At 33.2% G+C, this 20,431-nt stretch overlaps 8 protein-coding genes across 8 annotated transcripts; 4 read left to right on the top strand and 4 right to left on the bottom strand.

Moving 5' to 3' along the window:
• Nucleotides 1-109: 109 nt before the first annotated feature.
• Nucleotides 110-1,026, bottom strand: BX664DRAFT_275076 (translation protein SH3-like domain-containing protein). Its single transcript, XM_051541266.1, has 4 exons — nucleotides 707-1,026; nucleotides 474-615; nucleotides 291-406; nucleotides 110-202 (listed from the first exon to the last, which is right to left on the bottom strand). The coding sequence occupies exons 1-4, from the start codon at nucleotides 932-934 to the stop codon at nucleotides 200-202; spliced, it is 489 nt and encodes a 162-aa protein (XP_051403014.1). The 5' UTR covers nucleotides 935-1,026; the 3' UTR covers nucleotides 110-199.
• A 748-nt stretch (nucleotides 1,027-1,774) lies between these two features.
• Nucleotides 1,775-2,833, top strand: BX664DRAFT_324799 (histone chaperone). The gene is made up of 5 exons (XM_051543913.1): nucleotides 1,775-1,934; nucleotides 2,037-2,152; nucleotides 2,246-2,463; nucleotides 2,521-2,602; nucleotides 2,671-2,833. Exons 1-5 carry the CDS (start codon nucleotides 1,826-1,828, stop codon nucleotides 2,686-2,688), a joined length of 543 nt encoding a protein of 180 aa, XP_051403013.1. The 5' UTR covers nucleotides 1,775-1,825; the 3' UTR covers nucleotides 2,689-2,833.
• A 139-nt stretch (nucleotides 2,834-2,972) lies between these two features.
• BX664DRAFT_356098 (uncharacterized protein) lies at nucleotides 2,973-7,593 on the bottom strand. The gene is made up of 9 exons (XM_051547863.1): nucleotides 7,488-7,593; nucleotides 7,275-7,416; nucleotides 6,991-7,196; nucleotides 6,579-6,909; nucleotides 4,342-6,509; nucleotides 4,210-4,266; nucleotides 3,909-4,137; nucleotides 3,599-3,818; nucleotides 2,973-3,521 (listed from the first exon to the last, which is right to left on the bottom strand). Exons 1-9 carry the CDS (start codon nucleotides 7,551-7,553, stop codon nucleotides 3,134-3,136), a joined length of 3,807 nt encoding a protein of 1,268 aa, XP_051403012.1. The 5' UTR covers nucleotides 7,554-7,593; the 3' UTR covers nucleotides 2,973-3,133.
• A 2,935-nt stretch (nucleotides 7,594-10,528) lies between these two features.
• Nucleotides 10,529-11,728, top strand: BX664DRAFT_291894 (uncharacterized protein). The gene is made up of 2 exons (XM_051541961.1): nucleotides 10,529-11,019; nucleotides 11,091-11,728. Exons 1-2 carry the CDS (start codon nucleotides 10,605-10,607, stop codon nucleotides 11,654-11,656), a joined length of 981 nt encoding a protein of 326 aa, XP_051403011.1. The 5' UTR covers nucleotides 10,529-10,604; the 3' UTR covers nucleotides 11,657-11,728.
• A 627-nt stretch (nucleotides 11,729-12,355) lies between these two features.
• Nucleotides 12,356-14,286, top strand: BX664DRAFT_275067 (kinase-like domain-containing protein). The gene is made up of 7 exons (XM_051541265.1): nucleotides 12,356-12,543; nucleotides 12,638-12,794; nucleotides 12,866-12,931; nucleotides 13,048-13,367; nucleotides 13,467-13,575; nucleotides 13,636-13,947; nucleotides 14,073-14,286. The coding sequence occupies exons 1-7, from the start codon at nucleotides 12,425-12,427 to the stop codon at nucleotides 14,127-14,129; spliced, it is 1,140 nt and encodes a 379-aa protein (XP_051403010.1). The 5' UTR covers nucleotides 12,356-12,424; the 3' UTR covers nucleotides 14,130-14,286.
• Nucleotides 14,287-15,940: 1,654 nt separating this feature from the next.
• Nucleotides 15,941-16,914, bottom strand: BX664DRAFT_324789 (uncharacterized protein). The gene has a single exon (XM_051543912.1). The coding sequence runs from the start codon at nucleotides 16,757-16,759 to the stop codon at nucleotides 16,064-16,066; it is 696 nt and encodes a 231-aa protein (XP_051403009.1). The 5' UTR covers nucleotides 16,760-16,914; the 3' UTR covers nucleotides 15,941-16,063.
• A 157-nt stretch (nucleotides 16,915-17,071) lies between these two features.
• BX664DRAFT_246862 (uncharacterized protein) lies at nucleotides 17,072-17,221 on the bottom strand (the record flags this gene model as incomplete). The annotated part of the gene is made up of 1 exon (XM_051540259.1): nucleotides 17,072-17,221. A coding segment is annotated over one exon (150 nt), but the record flags the coding sequence as incomplete, so codon positions are not given.
• Nucleotides 17,222-17,695: 474 nt separating this feature from the next.
• Nucleotides 17,696-19,982, top strand: BX664DRAFT_291886 (Alpha/Beta hydrolase protein). The gene is made up of 10 exons (XM_051541960.1): nucleotides 17,696-17,921; nucleotides 18,011-18,156; nucleotides 18,223-18,310; nucleotides 18,386-18,533; nucleotides 18,605-18,784; nucleotides 18,892-19,240; nucleotides 19,319-19,386; nucleotides 19,452-19,476; nucleotides 19,563-19,728; nucleotides 19,849-19,982. The coding sequence occupies exons 1-10, from the start codon at nucleotides 17,742-17,744 to the stop codon at nucleotides 19,909-19,911; spliced, it is 1,413 nt and encodes a 470-aa protein (XP_051403007.1). The 5' UTR covers nucleotides 17,696-17,741; the 3' UTR covers nucleotides 19,912-19,982.
• Nucleotides 19,983-20,431: the final 449 nt, after the last annotated feature.

The raw sequence follows: 20,431 nt of genomic DNA, 5'->3' as shown, positions 1-20,431 counted from the left end.
AAATTGAGAGCGGTTCTTTAAACCCGTCTGCAGTTGTTGTTAACTGTCAAAACGAAAATACTAAAATGCACACACACACATATATATATAATAATAATAATAACAGATTGTAATTAAAAACAGATGATTTACATATATTTATTGAAACAAAATGGAGATATGGAATTCTTTATTTCGTAAAAAAAAATGGTGATAGAATTTACTATAAATGAAAATAATAATAATAATAATAATATAATAATAATAAAAATGAGTATAAAATTCAAACAAAATAATCATAGTAGACTTACTTGTTGCATAGCTTCCTTCTTTCCCTTACGATCAAGGACAGCTTGACGGCTGTGATCCAACTTGAGCTTATTGATGACAACATTGGAGGGGTGAATACCAATAGGAGCAGTGGCACCTAAAAAAAAAAAAAAAGTAATCATCATCAATATCATGAGAATATAGAAATATATATAATAACTTACCGTTGACCTTTTCACGGGTAATACGTTCAATGTGAATAACCCACTTCTTACGGTAAACTTGAACAACCTTGCCTTCACGACCCTTGTAAGTACCACGGACAACAGTAACTTCATCATCCCGACGAATAGGCATAGCACGAGCCTATCATTAAATTATCAAAAAGAGAAGGTAAATCCATATCATGCTTTTCTATGTATCTGTCTCTCTCTCTATATATATATATATCACTTACGCTGTGCTTTTCACGGAGTTCCTTGGACAAAGGAGCGCTCATGATCTTTTGGCGAATGTGAGAAGGAGCAGAGAAGTGAGCCTTTCTGCACTTTCTGCGGGAGGAAGTAACGTCTATATAAAAGAAATACAAGAGAAGAAAAAAAATAAATATCAATAAATCATTTCCAGTCCATTCCCCTTTGTATACACATATATATATATAGTCATAGGTGTATATAACGTTCATCCTATGATTCCCCCTTTTTTCCTTCAATAGTCAGTCATTCATCCATCTATCCATCTATCCATCCATCCATCTATCTATCTATCTATCTATCTATCTATCTATTCATTCATCCATTCCGTTTCGTATAATAAAGTGATTGTTGTTCGATATATCACAAGTTAATGATGATCCTTACCAGCACTGAACTTCATGGTTAGATTTGAAAAGGAAGAATCAATACCTCATTGCAAAAAAAATCAGCATCAAAGACCTTCCCAGCCGCCACCGCACAATTACCACTGGCCGGATAATTGAGATTCCGACATTGACCTTTAGTGCTATGGTAACTTTTTTCAACTGAGTGGTCATTTATATAGAACAGTATAATGTCACCAGCATCATACTTCAAAAGTTGGTGATGATTAAATAATAAGTAATGTTAACTCAATACAACGAGAGTGTCATCATCAATCAAATATTTATCCTATATATATATATAATCATATTCTCTAGTATAGTCTTCGTTCTCATTTGCCATCATGAGATGATCATCACCTATTAATTACTTCCTCATCACTTTATCATTTCTCCTTGTTCAATCATCTATCATCCCTTTTTTTATCCAATCATCAGTCAGCTCTATTTCAATCATGGTAATAGCAGGCAAGTTTTATCACTATGATCAAGAAGTGGTACCTGCGAGCTCATTAAAACCCAGTTATGAAAGCCAAGGAAGAGTAGAGGGGATTCGATACCTCGCGCAGCCTTTATACTTTTTTTTTTTGTTTTGATTTTTTTTTCTTTCTCCACCTGAATCATCGCGTGTGGCACGAAACTTTTTCCGCGTTTCTTTTTCCCTTTTTTTTTTTTTTCTTCTTCTCTTTGTTTAATTTTATTCTTTTTTACACTATCATGTCTTTGGTGAATATCTTGAACATCCAAGTCCTTGACAATCCTACTGGTTTTCACAATGAATTTAAATTTGAAATCACTTTTGAATGCAACGCAGAATTAAAAGATGGTAAAAATTAAAAGGATAAAACTAATAAAAAAAAAACATCTATTACGTCAATGAAAAAGATCTCTTTATGTCTAACTTATTTTATATTGAAACTCAAAAAAGATCTGGAATGGAAAATGATCTATGTAGGTTCAGCCGAAAGCCCTCAATACGATCAAGTGTTGGATTCCATCATGGTGGGACCTATTCCTGTTGGTGTGAACAAATTCATCTTTTCGGTAAACTGAAAAAAAAACAATAAAAGAAAAGTAATAACTAACATATATGTCCTATCTTTTTTTTTTTTTTTTTTTTTGTTAATGTTTACATAGGCCGATGCTCCTAAACTAGAACTTTTACCTCAACGAGATCTGTTAGAAGTCACTGTAGTCCTACTCAGTTGCTTGTATCATGACAAAGAATTTGTACGTATCGGCTACTATGTCAATAATGAATACACGGATGAAGAATTACGTGAAAACCCTCCTCCTCAAGTCTTGGTTGATAAGTTACAACGCAATATTTTGGCTGATAAACCCAAGGTGACACGGTAAGACATAATATATAATAAATATTCATAATATTCATCATTTTGTTTTCTTTTTAGGTACAATATCGACTGGTATGGTCAAGGTCAAACTCAAGATCAAAACAACGAACAAGAAACTACACAACAACCTATGGATCAAGTAATAGAAAGAGATAATAGAAGCTATCTTTATTCCGTGAATTATTAATTTTTTTTTTATTTCTTTAGGATATGATGGTACAATAGCTCATGGACGAACATCATACTATAGGAACACTCAATATTATATATATATCAACGCTCTCGCTCACACACACACACACACATACATATCAGTAGCTTTATATCAATATCTAGCCAAATATTCTTTCCGTCATCCAAGAAAAAAAAAAAAAAAAAAGACACCTAAAAAAAAAAGTTCCCCTACTTCCATTATTTGTTTGCTGATTTGATTTCCTATTATACTCCACACATCCAGCTTTATCGAATAAAGTCTTGTATTTAATATTTTTTTTTAAAAAAAAAATGAATGGATGATCAATTTGTTTTATTTATATTGTTTGATAAATGATAAAAAAGCAAGAAAAGAATAATAAAAAAAAAAGGAGTGCTATGTATGGGAAGATATGAAAAATAAAGATGTTATACTAAGAGAAGTAAAAAGAAAAAAAATGAGGAGATACAAGGAAGATCATTGTTTGAATTCATTGCCAGAAATATCCACAGTGACAGATAAAGGTGATCGTTTACTTGTAACATCATATAACTTGTTCAAAAATTGTTCACCTTGAATGTACTTAACAGTATAATCGATATGCGCACCGGAGAATTGACCACGAGTAACATTTGTAGATTCACCAGATCCTTGATTTCCTTCTCTAACCTCTTCATCATCGTCATCATCATCCGTGAGATCTTCAAACGTAATTCTTGAAGGGGACTGCTCTGCTTTGCGTTGATTTTCTTGGAATCGAAGTACAGATAACCTTTGTTCCAATGCCTTGACTTCGCTATCCTTTTTCCTTAAATCTCTTTCCACATCTTGAATAGCGCAATGGAAGTCATAAAATGAGAAGTTCCTATTCATAATACAAATGTATTGAGTATTAGGAGTCATAATAATTACTTTTTTTTTTTTTTTTTTTTTTTTTTTTACCTGGTATCTTCTGAAGCCAACTTTTTTTGTTTGTTCTTCTTATCAACAATCCGGTATTCCAATTCGTCCAAAAGTTTGCCATTGCTTGCACATCGGTTTTCCAGTCTTTCGCATTCATCACGCGTAGATTCATCCAATTCACGCTCCTTGAGAAGAGTAATCAGATTGGCATCTTCTTCTGTTTCCAAACAATGTTTGACTTGACCCTTTTTAGACATCACTAAAATAAAAAAAAAATTGAAAATTTTTAGTCCAAATGATCATCATAATGATTTCTTCTTCATCAACCAATATATATATATATACTTACATTCCATAGTCTTCAATTCCAGTTTGGCTATTTGTTCTTCTTGTTCCTTGATATTGCAGTCTTTCAATTTTTCAGTGACAGTAACCGCCACAGTACCAAGTTCATTGCATCCATTTGATCGCCATTGTTGTACGCAATCTGTCAAATCTTGTACTTTGTTCGTCATACTGTTCAATTGTTGGTCATGTTGTTGTAATTGTTTTCCAAATTCAACCTGTAAAGAAGAAAGCTATAGAAAAGAGAAAGTATTCACTTAGTTAGTCAACTGAAAAGATATCCTATAACAATATTTACTCCATACCTTTTCCAATTCTGCTGAAATCTTGAAGAAGAGAGCTTCGAATTCCTTGGCCATACCCTACAGTTGATAATAACAATAAAAATGAAAAGTCAATAAATATATCTTTTATGTTTCTTCATTATTTTCCCTTACCTCTTTCGCTTCGGATTTCGGTGATGGTTCCTTTTCTGCTAATTCTTCGGCTTTTTCTTCCTTTTCTTCTTCCTTGACTATTGATTTCGGTTCCACTTTTTCAGCTGTCAAAGGGCTAGAGACTTTTTTATCGGGCAAAGGAGTTGTGATGGGCGTAGCTGCTGTTGGTGTTGTTATTGTTTTCGTCGTCGTTGTTGTTGTCGCTGGTACGCTAAAGCCAACAGAAGAAGCTGTAGTAGAAGTCGAGGTTCCAAACATACTAGCTTTAGGAGCTGGAGTACCAAAAGAAGAAGAGCCAAAGGTAGGAGTAACAGCACCAGGTACAGTATTTTTGGCTAAAGCACCAAAACCAGAACTTGTTCCAAATGATGGGGCCACAGCACCAGGTACAGTGTTTTTCGCCAAAGCACCAAAACCAGTATTTGTTCCAAATGATGGAGTCACAGCGCCAGGTACAGTGTTTTTCGCCAAGGAACCAAAACTGAATGATTTCGCTGCATCCCCTGTAGTGGGTTTGACAGCTGTTCCAAACGATCCAAATGTACTTTGAGGTTGAGCTGAACTTCCCGTAGATTTAGCGACGGTTGTAAAAGGAGTGACGTTTGAACTGTCTGTCGTAGTAGTTTTATCCGTAGTCTTTTCCTCTTCTATTTCACCCTTTGTCGTTTCTGTTGTAGTTATTGTCGTTGTCTTAATTTCCTCGCCAATTTTGGGTCGTTCGTCTTGATCAACCTGTTGATCCTTGCTTTCCACCTCTTCAGCCTTCGACACAGCCTTGTTATCATCATTCCCCTTCTCCAAAGAAAGCTCATCAGCAGTAGTGTCGGTTTTGTTCACAATTTCAAAGCTCGATGAAGATCCAGATGTAGGAGTAGTTGTTGCTGATGTTGATATTGTATCTTTCTGTCCAAACGCACCAAAACCAGTAGAAGTTGAGCCAAAACCAGTTTGTCCAAATGGCATAGTACTTGAAGTCATACCTTCATTTTTCGCTAGAGCGCCAAATCCAGTCGTAGTGCCAAATGCAGGTGTGGATGTTGTTACACTTGTATCCTTTTGTGCTAGAGCGCCAAAACCAGTGGTAGAACCAAATGCAGGCGTTGCTGATGTAGTTGATTCTTTCTTTGCTAGAGCTCCAAAACCAGTAGTAGAACCAAACGCAGGAGTTGCTGTAGCTGATGATCCAAAGCTAGTGGTAGAACCAAAAGAAGGTGTTGTCGTAGAACCTTGACCCATAGAACCAAAACTAGTAGTTGATCCAAAACTGGGAGTAACAGCGTTCGATACAGTATTCTTGGCAAGGGATCCAAATCCTTGTAGATTGCCAAAAGAAGGAGTGGTTGCACCTTGCACCTTGGTCAATGATGCAAAACTTGTACCAGATGATCCTGATTGTAATGCAGCACCAAATGGACCCGAAGAGAAGGCAGATGAAGAGAGTAGAGAAGAAGATGTTGTTGTTCCAACCTTGTTAGCATCAAAAGCTGGTTTGGGTGTAGTTGTCGTAGTAGTAGTAGTAGGAATGGAAGTCGTGCTCGCTGTTGTTGTTGTTGTTGTTGTTATTGTTGTTATTGGTTCAGAAGTAGATGATAGTGTAGTTGGCGTCTGCATGCCTTGGTATTTTTGTCCGGAACTTGCAAATTCTTCGCTGTAGCAATGGAAAGAGCCAATATGACCTTCATCGTTCAGATGGAAAAGTACTGGTACAGGTTCAACACCAACATCGCTTTCACTTGGATCATAAGGTGGTAATTTTTCAGAAGCAGTAAAATCAAGGGCCAGACCAAGAGGAAAGGTATCAAAATTAGTTTCTTCAGAGAGAGGTAAGCTCGCCATACCGTTTTCAGGTAAATCCCATGTTGACCAGTTTCCTTCAGCATCTTCACCAACTACAGAGACTTCATTCGTAGCACCATTTGCCAAAATAATAATATGAAGGAACTTGGTACCAAAGTTACGTATCATTTCCATATAAAAGTGATTATTGCGACCTTCAGGAGAGAATATGGGTGTGACTTCAGCCAAGTGAGTATATTTCGGGCCAGTACCAACCTTGGGTTTGCGATCAACAACATAACCATCATTGATAAATTCATCACTCTCAGGTTCAGGAGGTCTGGAATAAATAACGAGAAATTGATGATTTTCAATCCATAGAACAGCTTGTACTAAAAAAGGAAATGATGAGTTAAAAAAAAAATAGAACATATAATTTTTTATATATCCTTTCAACCTACCATTCCTATTCACTTGTTCATCACCATAACCAGCTTGCATAGATTCAGGAGGGGGTAAAGAATCCTTTTTCACACCAGAGGTATCATAATGTTCAAGAGTTCCGTTTAGACGACCACAAACGATTTGTTTTCCTTTGGGTGACCAACTAATAGCAGAGAAATCAGATTCTGGTAATTGAGCGACAATTTCCCCAGTTTTCCAATTGATGATGCGACTTTGATGACCTTTCAAAAGAACACAAGCTAATTCCGGATAAGCCTCAGTGTTCGGTCGTAAATCGATGATCGGTGTGTTGACACTGATTGAATGAGCAGGTTTAGCATTTTCTTTCTATAAAAAAAATCAAAAAGAAAAAAAAAAAAAAGAGTAAATAACGGTACTGCGCAACCTCACCATTTGGTTTCAAAATACCTGTTCCATAAGGTCAGTCACGCGATATGATAGTAAGGATCCGTCAGCAAGTCCAACAAGTATGAAATGTTCATCAGAGGATAATCGAATGTGATGTACAGGTTGATTTAAAGAGATAATAATTTTATCGTCCAGTTTTGTTGTCGAACCTTTTTCAGTACGATAAACGACAGCTCGTAGTGCAGATGTTTGTCCAAAGGAGAAACCTAAATATATATAAGTATAAAGTTTAACGATAAGCCCGCAGCAGCAAAAAGAAAAAAAAAAGAACAAATAATACTAACCTTTAATATGACCAACAACAAAATAACCATATTTTCCAGAACAAGCCAGAAGAGATACGTGAGAAGGATATTCATTCTTGTTAAAACTTTCTTCTTGAATGGAGACTTTCGCATCAGCTACCAATCCAGTGAATTTGAAGGTCTAATAGAACGAGAATGCTTTTAATAAACTCGAAACTAAAATTCAACGAATAAATGATCATTCAAACTTACCTCTATTTCAGTACGTTCTCCTTCTTCTGAGCCTTCCGCCAGAACTTCAAATGTATTGTTGTTCATTGGAACAAAAAGCTTTGTAATTACAGAAAGATAAAAAGATAAAAAAAAAAAAGAAAGAAAGAAAGAAAGAAAAGAAAAGCAAAAAATAAACGCGATTCCCTCCTTTTTCTGACACACAAAAAAAAAAAAGCAGCCACCAGCCAATTTCGGATTTGACTTATTTCGCAATTTGAATATATTAAAAACGTGTTCATACCACAATTTGCAATCAGTGATAAAAAAAGGAATATATATAGCTGGCGTTTTTACAATTCAAGTGCCAAGATCTTCGGGTCCTCTGGCACATATTAAAATTGGAACGATACAGAGAAGATTAGCATGGCCCCTGCACAAGGATGACACTAAACTTCTGAGATGGAATGCTCTACGGAGCAAATTTTTTTTTATTCATTACTGTCGTTATACTGTTACGGTTTTCTTTTGTTAAGGGTTGTTTTTTTTTTTGTACTTGGTAGATGATTGATTTGTTAAGGATTTTTTTGTTATTGGGTGGATGATTGATTTATGTAATTGATGGATGATATTATTAAAATAATAATATCAATGATATTTGATGAGTAGTGAGCACCAGTTCTTTTATATAAAAGGACAAAATAAATATAAGATGATTTGATACTTGATTCCAAATATAGATGTCTTGATAATGATCACACTTGACGACGATCAAATAAAATAATATAAGAATTGTTTGTATAAGATAGATGTTTGTTTAAATAAAATAAAGTAAAACTTAAGATGATTATTTCTTAAGAGTGGCCAAGATGATTTGATTTATAAAATAAATCTTTTATTGATTTGTTAAAAAAATGCAAGCTAAGATTGACACTGTAAACTAATAAAAATATGAGGATTATTTATAATAAAAAATATGTTGTTTCAAGAAAAGATGGCCTCTATCATTATACAAACGCCCAGGTATAAATCTTTTTAATTTTTTTGATGAAAGCAGCAAGAGTACGTGATATTTTTTTTTTTGTTTGGATGATGATAGTCTTTTTTTTTTTTTTTTTTTAAAAAAAAAAAAAAAAAAAAAGCTTAGAGAATTCGAAGTCCAGAAACCTTTTTTTTTTCACATTTTGTAGTTTTAATGCGACATATTAGCAGATTTTCTTTGATACATTAATAAAAAATATAATCATATATTATACGATTTTCTATGCATGATCGACAGTCTGTGCTTTTGATTCACTAACAAAAGTAGTAATCATAGATAATATAGACATGTTTTGTTAATAGACTTGTACGGTATGATGACAGATTTAAACTTAAAAATGGGATTTGAAGGGTGATTAGAGCTGTGGGGTCACTTTTTTTTTTTGAAAATTTTTTGATTTTACAGCCAAAAATGTGAAACTCCTCAGCCAAATTTGGGCTGTGAAAATAAATCGTCGAGGGGTCATCAGGCAATTTTTGGAAAAATAGATTATATCGTTTGGTGCTCATTGTAACATTAAGTGGCTAGATAAGTGATAAAATGATATTAGATGTTACTAAGCCATTTTTTAGAGAGGAATCTAATGGTGGTCATTTTGTTGGATGATGATCACTACTGAATGAGGGATGACAATATTGACTTTTATTTTTTATTTTACTCTGTAAATTGGGAGGTAAAGTAGAAATAGTTATTAAGACAAATGAAAGAGAATGTTTTCATGTATGTTTAGTCTGAATTTGATGCGATGATGATCATTTTTGAGTGAGTTGCAAAAGTATACAACTGGTGGATGACTGAGAGTAGGAAAGAAGCAATTTTATTGGATAAGTTTTACCAAAGTAAATCGAGCATAAAAAATCAAAAATGAAATTTCTCTTTTTCTTTTAAACTTATTCTATTTTATTTTTAATCTACATCTTTATAAAATGTAACTTGGATGGATGCAAAATAATATAGGTATATGAATGTATGGATAAGAACGGAATAGAAAAAAGTATCCTTTGAATAGATTTTCTTTATGGTTTGGGCTTCTCTTTCTTTTGTCCAGTACGGATCATGATGTTTTATTGGGTAGATAGTAATTTAGTCTTAGTGTTATCTATAATAGTAGGATATTTTTTTTTATCCTTCTTCAATAAAATCATATTTTTATCATCATCACTGCTTACTATTGTCATTCATCTTGGTAAGTCATTACTCTTCTTTTTTTTTTTTTTCCTCTTCTTTTCTATAGGCTCCAACTTTTTTTTTTTCTTCTTTCTTTTTGAACTATCTCACCTCCTTTTCTTCCGTATCTTCTTTTGATGAACTTCCCAACTGCTTGAGTGTAGTTTTTTTAATGCTCTATGCATTTATATCAACTACATTTTCATTCTTCTTTAATGTAAGCCTATTTATTCATGTTTTCACCATCACTATTACTAGTTTTTTTTTTTTAATCATCCAATATTCTCGATTATCGACATCTATAATTGAAATGATGATATCAGTCATTGCATTATTGTTGGATCAGACATACCCTAAATGGTAAAGTGTATTATGTGTGCTTTATATGAACAGGTGGCTGCGGGTGAAAGGGCGCTATTCCCTTCGGAATGAAGTAAGTGCAGTAATCAATTTCCTTTTTGGGTTTATTTTCACCGTTACTGTGTAACTATGATGGCTACGGAGGGAGACCTATTTCTATCGGAAACATCTCTCTCAGATGTATCCGTTACAAAAAAAAAAAAAAAAAAAAAAAAAGGAAAGAAAGAAAGAAAAAAGACAATGTTGTTAATGATTGAACCTGAAATAGAAAGAATTAGATAGATATTAGTATTCAATGAGAGAATTCAGTGAATGAGTTTGTAAAGATGGATCAAAGAAGCCACAAGGAAGTTTTGTTTCTATCATAGTTTTATGATCCAGTGAGTTAAAAAGAATAGTGACACAGAAACGGCTAATATCGCCCATATATGGAAAATGAAATCTTCCGCCACTTTCCCATCCGATCGTATAAATAAGGAGCTCCCTTTTTTTTTTTTGGCTTTTTTTTTTTTTATTCGTTACTCTTTTTCATATATATATATATCCTTTAAACATTACAACAAAGTAGAAAACTCAAACTTATACTATATATGACTACAGTAAAACATTATATGGCGACCACAATTCAAGTAGAAGATAATACTCAACATATGACTAACAATGAAGAACAAGATTCAATCATAAACGATCAATATAAGAACGAAGACAATAAAAAGAATGGAAATACACATAGTGCCTTATTTCCAACTCCACAAGATAGGCGAAAATTCCTTATTAAACAACTGAGAGCCTTTGCTTTGATGATGCTTATTGATGTTGGTTTACCATTGGCTATTTATTATGTACTCAAGATGTATGTCAGTATGGTGGTAGCTTTAGTGTTATCTGGTCTTCCTCCTCTTATCAAGGTGATAGTGAAATTCATTCGAAAAAGAAAAGTGGATGCTCTTGGATGTATATTTGTGTTCTCATATGTTCTTTCTGGTATTCTATCTCTGATTTCTGGTAAGTTAATATTCTCTATTGTTATTATATTTCAAAAGCTGATCTTTTTTTTTTTTTTTTTTTTTTTGTAGGTGATGCTCGACTTGCTCTTTTACGTGACTCCACAGTGACCTGTGTTATTGCTAGTGTATTTCTAATAACACTTGTACCTCTCAATACAAGATGGATTGTAGTTCGACCTTTGACATACTTACTTGGACAATCAATGATATCTGAACTCCCACCGATACGATGGACGGATAAGGATGGGATGAAACAGGAACAACCACTCTTTGAATTCTTATGGAGCCATGTACTTGTATTCCGTATTCACAATTATGTGTTGACTAGTCTATGGGGGATTTGCTTGATGGGTGAATTTATTGCCAAATTACTTATGATCAGAAGTTCCATGTCCGTGGATGATATTGTCTGGGTCTCTACCGTGATTGTTATTGTAGTTGTAGTTGTTTTGAGTGTCATCAGTACTATTGGTAGTGGTATTATTCGTAGGCGCGCTCAACGTATTGTACCTGAATGGCGGAAACAAAATGACTTTACTGATCTGTATGAAACAAGTGATGATTCTAGTCCAGGAAAAGGTCAAAATTCTATGAAGAAAACAACTACAAACGAAAGTGTGGCCAAACTAGTTTAGATCCCTTTTTTTTATGATATCTCTTTTTATTGTATTTTTAGAATTATATGTATTAGTAAATAAATGAATCACTTTTATTATATATCGTACTTATGATTATTTCTATTCATCGGATCTACGTATTTCTCCCCTCCCATTCCGATGTTTGAAAAGAAGAAATGGAAAAAATGGTTCGTGTTATGATCAACTAAATATTATCTGTATATGTGCACTTACCAAAAAAAAAAAAAAAAAAAAAAAAAAAAAAAAAAAAAGAAAGAAAGGTCCAAACGTCACGGAAGACAGACAGAAGACGCAAGGACAAACAACCAGAGGCACGACAAAAACAAAAGAACGACGAGTAAAATGGGGAAACAAGAATCAATATTCTGTCGGGTGTGACCAGGTGAACGGAAAGAAGAAGATACCAACAAGGAAGCAGCCAAAAAGAAGCAAATAATATTTTTTTTTTTTTGTAGAAGAAAGTGTCTTTTATATTGTTACATTGAAACTATCAAATAATGATGATTATTCTATTAAATCAAATTAATCATCCAATCATTATATATCATAAAATAGTATATAGAATTCATATCTCATAAAATAAAAGGCTACTTGTAAGATTCAGTTAAATTATTAACAAGCGGTTTTCGAATTTTGTACTCAAAATTTGCCCTATGTTTTTGGAATAGTCTTTTTCTTTTGAATCTTTTTCTTCCGCTTTTATTTTTATTTTTAGTTTACAAACTATATATAACTGGTCGAGCTAAGGTTCCTTGTTTGCACACAATGTCAGTTTTCTCTTCCATCTTTGATGCTCTTGTAGCTGCTACCAGTTGTTGTATTCCAAATCCCAACATTAGTATCAATGGTCGTGCTTATCGTATTATCAAACTTCTTGGCGAAGGGTAAAAATATTACTTACTACTTCGGCAGTACAACGAACAAGAGAAGAAGAAAAAAAAAAAGTCAAACTAAAATACAAACTTTTTTTTTTATTAGAGGTTTCTCTTTTGTATATTTAGCTCAAGACGGTTCTGGTAATCTATATGCTTTGAAGAAAATTCGGTGTACCTTGGGTACAGAAGAAGCTGAACAGGCACAACGTGAAGTGGACATTTACCGACTTTTTGAACATCCAAATATCATTCGTATGCTGGTAAGGAAAATAAAAGAGAAAAGGAGGATTTTCTGATCAATTTACCTATATGTTTACTCTTTTTCTTCAAGGATACTAGCACCATCACTGAATCCGACGGTAGCAAGACGATCTATATCTTTCTTCCTTATTACAAGGTACAAAAAAAAAAAAATAAAAAATAAAAATAAAAAAACACAATAACAAATGGAAGAGGGAACAATAAGGTATTAAAAGAATGATATGATATGAATGTATTGTTTTCGCTCTATAGAAAGGGAATCTACAGGACGCCATCAACCGTAACAATCTCAACAAAACTCACTTTACTGAACAACAAATGCTTCAATTATTCCATGATATATGCGTTTCAGTAGCCTATTTACATACTTACAAACCACCTGGTGCTACAAGGACACAATATGCTGCCAATGGACAGAACCCTATGGAAGACGACAATAATCATCCTCGCCAAGACCAACAACCCTTACTCAGTGGACAACAACAACAACAGGAATCATCACGGATTGAAACACATAAACCTGGAATGGAAAATGAAATAGTACCTTGGGCTCATCGAGATATTAAACCAGGGTAATTTTTTTTTTTTTAAAAAAAAAAGAAGTTGGAGGCAATTAGGATGATGACTTTTCTCATTCGATTTTCTCTTTTGATTTATATATATTTATATAGGAATGTGTTGATATCCGACGATGGAATGACACCAATCTTGATGGATTTCGGATCATCATGTGAAGCACGTATTCCCATCCATACTAGGCAAGAAGCATTGGCACAACAGGTAAATAAGTAAAACAGTAATAAGGTATGACAGTGACTAATATATATATTCCTTACTTAGGATCTTGCTGCAGAACATTGCTCCATGCCTTACCGTGCACCTGAACTATTTGATGTCAAATCAGAGACAACATTGGACGAAAAAGTCGATATTTGGTCACTAGGCTGTACACTGTATTGTATGGCATATGGACAATCTCCTTTTGAAGCGGGAATGAATGAACAAGGTGGATCTATCGCTTTGGCTGTACTGAATGGACAATTCCGATTCCCCAGTGATCCTGAATTAGATCAACTTTACTCGCAAGCAGTGAAAGATTTGATTTCCCATATGTTGGTTGCTGATCCTACTGCTCGACCGGATATTCATCGAGTAAGTTTCAATCAAAAGTGATTTTTTTTTTTAAAAAAAAGAAACTGCTGCTGATAATAGGATAATGAGTGATTAATATATTCTTTTTTTTTTTTTTTTTTTTTTTTTTTTTTTTTTTTTTTTAGGTGATTGACATATTGAAGCACTTGTTAGATCGTGAACTCATTGAAGACACTAGTTAGGTTTTGTTTGATACCCAACTCCCTCTCACTATTTTCTTTCCTGCCTTTCTTCCTTTCCATATTATCGTTTCGAACCATCTACCTGGATTTATATAGTATTAATTGTTAGTAATATTATTAAGCAAATAAAAATTGTATTTTTTTTTTATCACCTTCATGTAGAAAGAAGAGAAAAAAGGATTATTCAGTTTATTACAGATAAAGCAATATGGATAAAAGAAGAAAAAGGACAAATGACCATGAAATAATCCCTTTGGGTTAATGGATAATACACTTTATTCAATAAAAAATGACGGAATTCAAAGAATAAGATGTCGCAAAAATAGGAAATAAAATATCGTAAGGATAGAAAATAAATGACGGGGAAGAAAAGAGAGAGTTGTCGCATAATCAAATAGAGAATATAAGAAGAAGAAAAAGAACAAGAAGAAAAGGAGTGGTAGTAGTTCCATTGAGTATTTTGAATAACAGAAAATAAAATATTATTTAGTCAACATATCCATTTTTTTATATTTATTTCAAATTACCTGTAGGGAAGCATTAAATGCGTCCTCCGAAGAGGCGATAACATATTTTTATATGTTGCTGTACAGGTTGATTATTCACTTTGAGCACCAAGAGAGATTTCAAAAAGAAAAAAAAAGAAGAGAATGATTAATATACTGTATCATCATCATCATCATCATTAAAAGAAACTTACTATTGATGCAAGGCACAGAAAGAAGGAATTCCAATAAGTATATACAAAAAAAAAAATGCAAATGGACCTAAAGGCCCGTCTTGAATCTTGTAAGCTTGTAGTCCAGGAAAAAAAAAACTTGTATTTGGTATGGATGGATGTAAAGGTCTTGTATTATTGTAAATTGGTTTAAAAATTGATATCAAAATAGATAAAGAAATTAAAAGAAAAAGAGAGAAAAAGAGAAAAAAAGAGAAAAAAGAAACAGAAAAAAAAGAAAAATAAAATAGCGCTTTTTTATATCTCTCACTTGATCAAGGAATAAAATAAACCTGGCAAAAATATCTCAGAAGAAAAAAAAAAGAACTATTATGCAAATTTACATTTGTCAACTATACAAAAGGTGATCGATCGAATGTCTCAGTTAATGAAAATAAACAAAGAAGACCCGAGTAAATGTATTTTTTTTTTAAAAAAAAAAAAGAAAGGAACTATTATGCAAATTCACATCATCACAAGATATGAATATTACATTAGTATACCCCTGTCTTAACTGTGAATATGACGATGATACAATATAAAAAATATAGTTCGTTTTTTTTTCCAAATATGGCTTGTTGAAAAGAATCAGCTAACAATCAGTCATCAATCATCAATCATCAATCAATGACATACTCTACCGACATCTCTAAAGCGATATCTGAAAAAGTGGTAATGCGACATTCATTTTGGGAAAGTACGATTTTTTATTTTATAACATCACGAAAAACATTTTCTTGTGACCCGACAAAAAACTTTGAAAACACTGTATCCCCCCCCCCTTTTTTTTACCTCCTTGATTACCTCATATGTATATGTGCATATCAATCAAACAATTTCTCTTTCCTTATCTTGCCTTTTTGATTTTGAATGATAAGTAACTGAAATGAGATAAAAGATAACTTTTTTTTTCAAAGCACGCCATCCTAGACATATCACTATTTCCTTAAAAAGAAAGAAAGATAAGCATTTTTCAATTGTATGTACACATACACACATTCATATTGGTTTAGTCTGCATAGGCTAAACTAAATAATAATAAGGAAAGAGGAAGATATATATATATATTTATTATCTGATACTGAATAACAAACAAACTAAGATTTCATTACGAATGATGATAAGATGATAAATGGACAACTAACTAACAAGGGATCTAATTACTATATATAGATATAAGGACCAAACGATTCTTCCTTTCTTTCTTGATGGCTTGTCACTTTCTTGCTGGTACTGGTGAAATTCGAGTAAAGGATTCACTTGTGGGAGAATGTTGCCTATCAGAAAGTCCATGCACTGAACTAGGGGAAGAGAAGTTAGAGGAAGATGAAAAGTCGGTCGTTGAAGTTGAGATGGTGGCTATATGTGGTGGTGTTGGTGGCCGAGGAATGCGATGATCATATGAAGCACTAGGTCGACGTTGATATTGATAAGGATGATGATGTTGATGATCATTTGCTGTTGACGATTCAGCGGAAGATATCACGGGTATCATGCGTCTAGTATCATTTAATGTTGTCTTGTACTTTTCAATAGTAGGCTTTCCTATCACCACTTCAATACTTTCCAAAAGTCCAGATGTTTGTTGTAATAATCGGTTGATGTGTTCCACTTGATGTTGTAGTTCGTCTCGTCGTAATTGCAATGATTCTCGGAAAGCAGTTGGGTCCAAGATCATAGTGGTGATGGCTGAAATCAAGTTACTTGGGTCAAATAATGATGCTGCTGATGATGATGATGCTGATGAGGTTGATGGAGGTAATAACGGTGATTTATAGTGATGATGAGACGATGGTGTCGTTGAAGTAGTTGATTTTCTGATGGTTGTCCGGGTATTGAGTTCATGTTGGTATTGTTCGTCAGCCAATGCTTTGATTGATTGTAATGTTGGTAGTAATATATTTTGAAGCATTTCAGAAGATGTACGATTAGCAATAGACTCGTATATAGACGATTGTACTTCTTGTTGTCGTTGTTGTTGTTGTTGTTGTTGCTGTTGTTGCTGTTGTGTTGATGGAAATAATGATGATGATGATGATGATGATGATCCAGGCAAGGTTGTAGGAGTCGTAGTATTACTGGTGTTCGATGATGATGACGGCAATATCCGATGTTCTTGATGACAACAGGCTGCATTTGGGAGAGAGATCGTACTGGTAGTTTGAGGATGGTAATGATGATCTTCATGTCGCCTATTTCGTCCCAGGTTGATAATATTGTTGAAACGTTTTCTTTTTTTGATGGTTGTCTTTTTCATGGTGATAGGTCGATGAACGTTGTGAAGTTTATAATAAAGTCCACAAGCATTGCATATAGTATTTCCACTTTCGTTTCTTCTCCAAAGAGGAGTTGTTGTGGTTTCGCAGTTGAAGCATTTTGTAATAGGAGGTTTCCAACGTACTTGACCGCTATAACCGATACCACTTGTGTTATTGCTGGTATCTTGAAACGATGATGGTGAGGAAGACCCAGATAGTATTTCATTTTCTTCTGATTGAGCTATGATAGTATTGTCTGTTTCACTATTAATTGCTGAAGACGAGGAAGAAGAATCATCCATATTTGAAAAATAGATCTTGACACAGGAAAACAATAGTAATAGTAGCTTTGAAGCATACACAAATGGTATGTAGTAATAATTATGGTATAGAAAATAAAATAAAAAAAAATAAAAAAAAAAAAGTGAAAGATAATAGAAAGAAAGTGGAAAAAATTCAAAAAACATAAAAGACTCGTTTCTTTATCATTATCAACCAAAACAAGTAACAATGGCAGATAAAGAATCCTTCATTTTTATTGGCTAATTGTGTCTGACTTGCAACTCTCCCCCCCTTTTTTTTTTATGCTCCCAGTTCTTTCATCTTTTTTCTATTCTTCTCTTTTTCTTTTTCCTTATGTACACTCTTTTTTATTTTTTGCTTAGTATCTCCCTTTTTTACTTTTATTTTTATGTTATTCCCTTCTTCCCTGTTGAATGGAGGCTACATTGGATAATTACTCGGTCCCCACTTAATGACTCACCGACATATTCTGTTCGTATTAAGGAATCTTGGACTTGCGAACATTTGTTGCAGGTAACAAAAAAAAAAAAAAAAAAAAAGTGAATAAGATTGGAGGGTTTGATACAAAATTCAAACTGCAGTTTTTTTTTTTTCGTTTCTAGTATTCCGGCTATGTTGATTTACTTGATGACCACTTCTTTTTCATTTTCAACCCTTCACAAGACAATCCTTTCAAAGACTCGACTATACTTTGGCTTAACGGAGGTCCTGGCTGTAGTTCTTTGATGGATGCTTGGGCTGGTATTGGGTAAGCAGAAACAAAAGGATGAAAGAAATAATTCATATTAACCATACGCTTTACCGTTCTTGTTAGACCTTGTCATATAACCGAATATAGCAATGAAACTGTGCGAAATCCTTACACTTGGAACAAACACAACAATATTCTATTTCTGGATCAGGTACAATATCTAAGAAATTCACAATCTTTTGTTAACTCATGTTATTCTTATATATATATATATATATATTAGTAGCCTATTGGAACAGGTTTCAGCTATGGACGATCAAAAACTGCAACATCTTCCGAAGCTGCTAAACAGGTCTATACTTTCCTTCAAGTCTTTTTCAATGCCTTGCCCCAATATATACCAACATCCCTTATCCTTGCTGGTGAATCTTATGGTAATACCATACCACAATAAAACTAACCAACTGATTTTATATATATATATTTGTATATATACTTGCGTTAGCGGGTAAATATTTGCCGGCTTTATCAGGTGAAATTCTTTTCCAAAATGAACAATTGGACCAAGGTAAACAGAATGGAATTCGACTTGCTTTGAAATCTATCATTATTGGAAATGGATGGACAGAACCCAAAACTCAATTGGTAAATTTTCATACCTTTGGCTGTGACGATGACAATGAATGTAAGTTGTTTGAATCATGAATTGTTACGTTATCTGATTTGTTCTTCTTTCTTTTTTTTTTTTTTTTTTTTTTTTTTTTTTTTTGTATGTTACTCACTTATTTGCAGATAAACCTCTTTTTGATGCCAGAACATGTACAAGTATGAAATCATCAGCACCGCGATGTCAATCCCTTATGGAAATTTGTTACAAATATCCTACAAAATGGGGATGTATTCCTGGATCACTTTACTGTCAATATACTCAACTTTCTCCTTATGATGCGACTGGATTGAACACGATGGATATTCGGAAACGTTGTGTGGATAAAAATTATTGCTATTGGATTGAACATTCTCTAGAAATATATGCCAACAATCAAGATGTACGATCTTCTTTGGGTGTAGATAATCAGGTACCACCCTTTCAATATTGCCGGTCCAGTATCAATGAACGTTTCTTGTTTGCAATGGACCCGTAAGTTTAACATGTATATTACGCAATAAATAAAAAAAGAATGATTGTCATTGACATACACTTTTTATTCAAATGCAGTGTATTAGATCACTCACCTTTTATATCCGAAGCTTTGAACCAAGGTATTGCCGTACTCTTATATGCAGGTAACTAAAAAAAAAAATTTGTAATGAGCAAGATAGATTTGTATATTGATTTTTATTTATATTAGGGGACATGGACTGGATCTGCAATTGGTAAGATTATCGATATATATTTAACTATGAAAAAAAAAAGATGGAAAAACTAAATGAAATTATGTTCATCTATCACCATGGTATAGGAAGGGAAACAAGGCATGGGCATTGGCATTAGAATGGAATGGCAAACAAGGATTCAATATGGCAATGGATAGAGAACTATACACCGATACCTCGGAGAAGCCGACTGGACAAGTACGATCTTTTGACAAGTTAACTTTTCTTCGTGTATTTGATGCTGGTCATATGGTAAAGAACATCAATATAAATAAAGGATTATATGTGATATTTATATATATATATATATAAACTAATGGAGTCCTCTTTCTTTTCTTTTTTTTTTTTTTTTTTGAACTTCGTCCTTGGTAGGCTGTAATCGATCAACCGATGGTAATACAAGAATTTGTTACCCAGAAATGGATGAAAGAATGATTGAATATGGTTGTTGAATATGCGTTTATTATTTTATCCAATAAAATATGTTCATCCTCCTTGTTCCTTTTTTTTTTTTAATTTTTTGATTCATAAGATAAAACTTTTTTTTTTGTTCTCAAATTAAAAAGTAGTACCAAACTGAGCCCTGTAAGTCCCTTCAAGTAAATTTGTTGGATGCGCCATGCACACCAATCATTTTGAAAAAAGTGTAAATCCAAGTTGTACAATGAATGACAGATGATGAGATTTATGATTATTATTATTATTATACATTTGTGGGGAAGAATCAATATATATATATATAAATTGGAGTTTATTTGATTAGATGATAATTTAAATAAAAAATAAAATAGAATTATTATATGGATTAAATGTTTATAATGGTAATGATGATTGAAAAGAACAAAAAGTTCGGAAGTTTAAGGAAGGATCGAAAAGCGGGGCAAGGAACCATTCAATTGTCATTGGCGTAATGTGGGTCTGTGGAGAAGAACAAAAAAAAAAAAAAAAAAAAAAA

This window comes from Halteromyces radiatus, assembly GCF_025201355.1.
Source record: "Halteromyces radiatus strain CBS 162.75 chromosome Unknown BX664scaffold_2, whole genome shotgun sequence".
Lineage (NCBI taxonomy): Eukaryota > Fungi > Mucoromycota > Mucoromycetes > Mucorales > Cunninghamellaceae > Halteromyces > Halteromyces radiatus.
Note: the sequence above shows the minus strand (reverse complement) of the source record. Positions and strands in the feature narration are given on the sequence as shown.